General features: G+C 40.9%; 1 protein-coding gene across 1 annotated transcript in view; it reads left to right on the top strand.

Moving 5' to 3' along the window:
* The first annotated feature begins 4,671 nt into the window (after positions 1-4,671).
* The window catches only part of LOC106521588 (tumor necrosis factor receptor superfamily member 11B), a 29,613-nt gene continuing 27,472 nt past the window's right edge, over positions 4,672-6,812 (top strand). Inside the window, exons 1-2 of the mRNA XM_014014237.1 lie at positions 4,672-4,682; positions 4,764-4,857. Of these exons, the coding sequence (XP_013869691.1) occupies positions 4,672-4,682; positions 4,764-4,857 (105 nt within the window). The remainder of the gene's footprint in view (positions 4,683-4,763; positions 4,858-6,812) is intronic.

Below are 6,812 nucleotides of genomic sequence, written 5' to 3'. Positions count from 1 at the left end.
CAAAAGTATTGCGAGCGAACGCATAAGTATTGTGAGGGAACGCAAAAGTATTGCGAGGGAACGCAAAGGTATTGCGAGGGAACGCAAAGGTAATGCGAGGGAACGCAAAAGTATTGCGAGCGAACGCATAAGTATTGTGAGGGAACGCAAAAGTATTGCGAGGGAACGCAAAGGTATTGCGAGGGAACGCAAAGGTATTGCGAGGGAACGCAAAAGTATTGCGAGGGAACGCAAAAGTATTGCGAGAGAACGCAAAAGTATTGCGAGGGAACGCAAAGGTATTGCGAGGGAACGCAAAAGTATTGCGAGGGAACGCAAAAGTATTGCGAGAGAACGCAAAAGTATTGCGAGGGAACGCAAAGGTATTGCGAGGGAACGCAAAGGTATTGCGAGGGAACGCAAAAGTGTTGCGAGGGAACGCAAAGGTATTGCGAGGGAACGCAAAAGTATTGCGAGGGAACGCAAAAGTATTGCGAGGGAATGCAAAAGTATTGCGAGGGAACGCAAAAGTATTGCGAGGGAATGCAAAAGTATTGCATGGGAATGCAAAAGTATTGCGTGGGAATGCAAAAGTATTGCGAGGGAACGCAAAAGTATTGCGTGGGAATGCAAAAGTATTGCGTGGGAATGCAAAAGTATTGCGAGGGAACGCAAAGGGATTGCGTGGGAACGCAAAAGTATCGTGAGGAAACGCAAAAGTATTGCGAGGGAACGCAAAGGTAGTGCGTGGGATTGCAAAAGTATTGCGAGGGAAAGCAAAAGTATTGCGAGGGAACGCAAAAGGAAAAAAATCCCCCTGTGTCCCCTCGCAGGCTCCATAGGAAGAGACTTATTAACAGACACAAAGTTTTTTTAAGCTTCCAATGAGATTGCAATGCTCTTACCTGATAGGTGGACTGTAATTCTTGCTATGTTCTCACTAAATATGAATCAATTTCCAAGGAATTGTCAACATTTTCAGTTGAATACAAGGAGAAACAACTAAGAACATCAATAATAAATGCATTTAGTTTTTACCCTCACTTCATCAGCAAAATAAAGGAAATTCTTTCCCACCAGATTGCAGTTGTTATAACCAGAAATATTTTCTAAAACAAATCATAGATCGAGTCAGTTTCTTCACACACAGTAGGAGAATGTTTCCTGTCATGACAGAAGCTAGAGGTGTGCGTTACGTGCTGCTTATCATCCTGATTATGCAAGTCCCAATGTGCGGGATTTCATGATAATTAAACAATGAGTAAAGAAGGAAACATTTTGACACTGATTCAGACTGTTTACTTTAGCAAGAGCCTGAAACAGAGCATGTCTGGCCAAGATGAGACTCTGAAATCTTAAAATCACATTTGGAAATGAAATGCCAAGCAGTTCCATGAAGGAATGCATGTCACCCCGCTGCCTCGCTTGTGAGATTTTAATAGAAGCGTTCACGTTCAGAAAATGTAAAATCTTTCCAGCGGTTCAACAATTTTTTTTTGCTTGAACTGGGTTGTTGCTAAGAATTATTCAGTTGTAGAGGGAAATCCATGAAATCCAATGATTGTTTCCTTAAATTGAACCTATCTGTCCAGTTGTCCACAAGATATGTTCCTCAAAGACAAACAGTATAAAAGCCGTGCAGCTCTCTGAGTATGCATTGAGAACGATGCTCAGCTTTAACCACAACAAATTAGCTTTTTATCAGTAAAGGCTAAGTTATAACAAGTGTGGTGTTTCTCAAGTTTACTTAACGGTGGTGGCCGTATTGAATCAGACTGACTCCAAAAGGTTATCAGTTGAAGATATTCATCCTTTCATTACTTTCTGTGAGTTGCATTAAAATGCATCCAGTGGTTTAGGAAATATTTTGCAAACAGACACTAATAGTTATTGGCATTGTAAAAACAGATCTCACTCGATCAGTTAAGTCTTTATGAATTCCTCTCGACTACAACCAAACCAGGTTTTAACTCATATTTGTAGAACTGGTGAAGTTTTAGCCCCATTTTTTTCCCCGTGTGTTTAGTCTTTTGGCTCTGGTGCCCCTGTTGAATTGGGTTGACTCTAAAAGTTAACCACTTGTAAAGGTGCATTCAGTGATTTCATTCAAATCTGTCAAGTAATTTAATGTAAATCGCATGTGTCAAACTGAAGGCTCGTGGGCCAAATCTGGCCCTTGTTAACATTTTGTCCAGTCCCAAAGGCAATACCTTAAATGTAGCCTGGCCCTTGCCTTCCCACGCAACTTCGCTCAGTTCTAGTTTCCCTTCACTGCTCTGTCTGGGATTTCTCCCATAGACAAGGATTTCGCTGGCAGATTTTTAGCCGAACCAATCAGAGAACAGAACGTCGATTTTCTGCGCAGTGTCTGCTTGTAGTTTGTTTTACCTGGACCAATCAGCAAACAGAAGGCGGAGTTTTGAACGACATCGACCTTCTGCGCAGTGTCTGCTAGTTATTTTAGCATACGGCAGTGGAGGAAGTGAATGAAACCAGTCTGTGTTGATAAAGCTTCCAAATTAAAATAAATTTGTCTGACAAAGCAGCAGCTCTCATTTACAGTCGTCTCGTTCGGCTCGGTGCTTCTCTCCTCTCAGTAGTGTTGTTCACAGCACAGGCAATTTCCGGTTAGCTTCTTAGCTCCGCCTCCGTCACAGCGACATACGTCGCAGCCAACTGATCCAATCATTTTAAACTTCAGCAGAGGCCACGCCTCCTGCAAGAATCACTTGTCTATGCATCAAGTCCAGACCCTTGTACGAAGCAAAGTGAAGGACAGGGTCTGGTTTAAACCAGGCTACCTTAAATGTGAAATAGTTACACTTTTTTTTGAAGTCTTCTCTTGACAGCAGCCCAACTTTCAAGCCTAGAAATTTAAGTTTGATATTTTTTTCAAAATCAGCTTTATATTATCTTTATCTGTTCTGTTTAGAGATGGGATGGGTGGCTGTTATACAGAATCTGGATCTTGATGATCTGTTTGTTTCATAGAGCCAGTATGTCATCACGTCACATGGGCGGAGCTACTGTACTCCACTCTTCTGAGGAGAGATTTTTGTTGAATTAAAAACAAACCTCAAACAGCTCTTTGCTGTCTGCAACGCTGTGCTTGTTGTTTTTTGTAAAGAGCTGTTCAAACAAATTAGGATCATTCACAATCACATCTCTGATTCTTTTCTTATTTTAAAGTGTTTTTTTTAATTACCTGATTTGCTGGGTTGTGATAGAATGTATCTCTAAGAAATAATAAATTTAAAAGTTGTTAGTAGAGGCGTAAGAAAATGTGTATTTCTCAATTTAATCTTTTATCTTTATCCATTTGTTTGAAATGCTACAACATAAATAGGAAAAGGTCATTTGTATTTCTGTAATAATAATTTGTTATATGACTTTTTTTTTTTCAAGACAAATTGGCAGATTGAAGTTTAGACCAAGTTTTGAAATTTGGTCCCCCGGTGTGTAAATGAGTTTGACCCCCCCTGCTATAAACTCAAACATGAAGAATATGAGATTTTTCATGATGTGTGTTTGTTATGAATCCACTGTTCACCAGTGGAGTTTTCTTTTCTTTTTTTTAAATCATACTTTGACTGTATTTATGAATGGAATCATGTCGAACCTTGAATTGTGCCCCAAAGTTTGCGAAATGGTTTCGACTGGCTGCTGTAATTTTGGGGGGAGTAAGTTGGTGGGTGGGCTCAGAGCCGCAGCTCTCTCTCTCTCTCTCTCTCTCTCTCTCTCTCTCTCTCTCTCTCTCTCTCTCTCTCTCTCCCCCAGTTATAAGAGCGCATCTGTTATGGAGACAGCATGACACCGCCGTTCCCTCTCGCGCAGAAAGGATGATGAACACGCGGACAGTGAAATCCAACCCGGCCATGAAACTAATGGTGGTGAGTAAAGAAACCCTCGAACATCAGCGTAATGGCAGCTGGACTCTTTTCTTCAACTGTTCATTTTACTCTGGATTCGATATATATTACATATGCTTTTTTATTTATTTTTTTTATTTCCAAAACTCTTTTTTTTTTAATTATTTTAAAGTAACCAGTTCGAGTTTTATCCAACGATCTACAATCCAAACGCAAATTATCATATCGTGCCGAGGTTTCTGCGCAGGTAGATTTATGGAGACCTGCTAATCCCACATCTTTATGTTTTTAAAAAGTGTCAACATTTTTACTTTGTCAAACTGACATGAATCAGACGCTTTTTTAATCTTCTTATCTTTAAATGTCCATAAATACCCAAACTGTGCCGTGCGTAAAAATGGCCCAGCTCCATGTGTAATTCGTGCGTAATGAATGCAGGCTGTTTTATATATATATATATATATATATATATATATATATATATATATAATTGCTTTGCGTTGCTTCAAATGAACAGAGACATTTGTAATTTATTTGTCTATACAAACTAAAAGCTCATTTTGTTTCCCTGCAAGATCATGTTTTATATTAACAGCTATGAAAGCATCATCTCTGAGTGAAAGTTGACTTTAGCTCACGTTTCCTTGCTTCTCGATTGCACCTTTTAGAATGAATGAAATCTAACTGTGGCTCATTCTCAGCCCTGTCTGCCTGACGTTTGTTCTTGCTTTAAATGATATTAAAAGCAGTTGTTTTCCACGGCGTGCTTTGCGTGCAGCGGAGCACTGAAGCCTTTGCAGGTTTGCATATGTTAATGCAAAAGATGAGTATCAGGTGATAAACAGGTTTGAGACTGTGTGACTCTGAAGCACTTGTGCTTTATCTCTGTGGGCCAGGTGTTTGTGTGTGAACCAGCCGGAGAGGAGAGGAGAGGCTTTTGGGTCAGTTGGTGATTCGGTTTGTTGGGTGGCGTTCAAAAGCCAAGGTGGTGACATGCAAATCACTGTGTGTGAGTGCTTTTTCTTTGTCTCGCTGAATTCAAAATGAACACAACAGATTTTAAGCTCTGACCCAAAGCAGAGCAGTTATTAAAGGTGGTGGTGTAGAAAAATTCAAACATCCTTATTGCTGTTTGTGTCAAGAGGTTTTGTGCCTGTTGTGTATATTATGCACAAAAACATGCAGCTCATGGGGATGATGTAGATAATTTATTGATCCCCTGGGGGAAATTTAAGAATGATCTGCTTTTCACTCATCGCACATGTGGAGCAGTGGACAGTTATTTGTGAGGGGCCCGGGGAGCAGCCTTGCTTGGGGGCCCGGGGTGGGGCTGGTCGGCTCGGAGAGTTGAGCCCGTGGTTTTCCGATCACAGGGTCACCTTCTCTGACCTCTGCGCCACCACTTCCCCAGTTCATGAGAAAAGACTCGTGAAACTCACAAGTCCTCTTGGAGCTTAGACAAACTTTACAGAGAGTTACATCATTCAAAGTTCAAACAGACGTTGGACGTATGGTCTTCTCTTACATTTCCCCAAATCCCAACTTTTTTCATGTACTCTTGTGCAGTTTTTACCCCAAAACGTACAGTTTTCTTTTCTTCCGCTCAGCATGTCTTTCAGTGCAGTACAACCTACTGTATAGTCTTCTCTTATGATTTAAAGCAAGAAGCAAGGCTATTCAACTGGCGGCCCGTGGGCCACATCTGACCCCTGGGTGATTTCAGTCCAGCCCGACAAAACAATTAAACTATTAAATATATTAATTAAAAAGTTTAAAAAAAGATAAAATATAATAATACTTGTTCTTTTACATATTGCTGTGTTTTTCCTAGTTATTAGGCAATGTCCCCTGAGCTGTTGGCTTTGAGTAACTGTGTCCCTGAGCAATTTAGTTGAATATCCCTGATTTAGTTTCTGCACACGGGACTGTTTGTTTGATCTGAGCATCCTTCTTTGCTTTTCTTATTTAGTATACTGTCAGCGAGTTAGAGACAAACACGTGTGTGTGGTTAAATCCTGATGTCCTAAAAGCCATATTAAAATAGAGCTGACAGACTTTATGTTGGATTTTCAGACTCCTACAGTTCCTTCTGACAATTAACTAGTCTTTTCCCTTTTTAGCCGTCTAAATATTCATTTAGTCAGACTTGTCTGCTTTTCAGAGACGCTCTGCAATTTTGTGTCCACAACACAAGTTCAGCTTATGCCCTCAGCACCTGCGTGCTCTCTCTGTTCCCCTTGTCTTTTCATGACGCGTGTTTTCAAACTAACACTTTTCTTTTGTTTGTCCTCTTTTCCTGGATGGAGTCAGTGGGGTAATTAATGTCAGCCTGTTTACTCGGCTGAGGAAATATGTTTTTTTTTTTGGTAAGCACTGTGGAGAGCAAAAACACGTCAGCTCTGTTCAGCAAGCCAGTTTGTGACCTCCTGTCTGCCTGTTCAGTCAGTAATCCCGCCTTAAATCCCTGTGCTGAACCTAATCCCTCCTCTGTTATGTTTTTTTTTATCTTTGTTTCTTATCTTTATGTCTCCTCTCCTTTGCTCTCTGTTGTGGCAGTTGGCTGCAGCCGCGACAACTTCCCTAAACCTGACAGCAGGTTCACATGCAGCAGAGAAGAGATCAGTTATAACACCCAAAAGCGATTATTTTCCTATTATTTGTTGTTTTTCTTATGGGATGAGCCCTCACAAAGAGAATATGGGAAGTAGTTAGCACAATGGGGATGGAGAAATAGAGTGCTTATGTAAAGATTAGGAGTTTGATCTTTTAAAAACCAACATACAGAAATGTCACCTGTGGAAGTTGCACCAAACTTCCTCTTTTCCACCAACAGTAGCGCCGAGAGCAGATGTCTGGGTCCACCTGTGTGTGTTGGAGCGTTTGCACAGTTGTGATGAACTATTGATCCCGTGTGTGTGTGTGTGTGTGTGTGTGTGTGCACGTGTGTGTGTGTGTGTGTGTGTG

This window comes from Austrofundulus limnaeus, unplaced genomic scaffold, assembly GCF_001266775.1.
Source record: "Austrofundulus limnaeus strain Quisiro unplaced genomic scaffold, Austrofundulus_limnaeus-1.0 Scaffold112, whole genome shotgun sequence".
NCBI classification, from domain to species: domain Eukaryota; kingdom Metazoa; phylum Chordata; class Actinopteri; order Cyprinodontiformes; family Rivulidae; genus Austrofundulus; species Austrofundulus limnaeus.
This window is presented reverse-complemented; position numbering and strand designations above follow the sequence as displayed.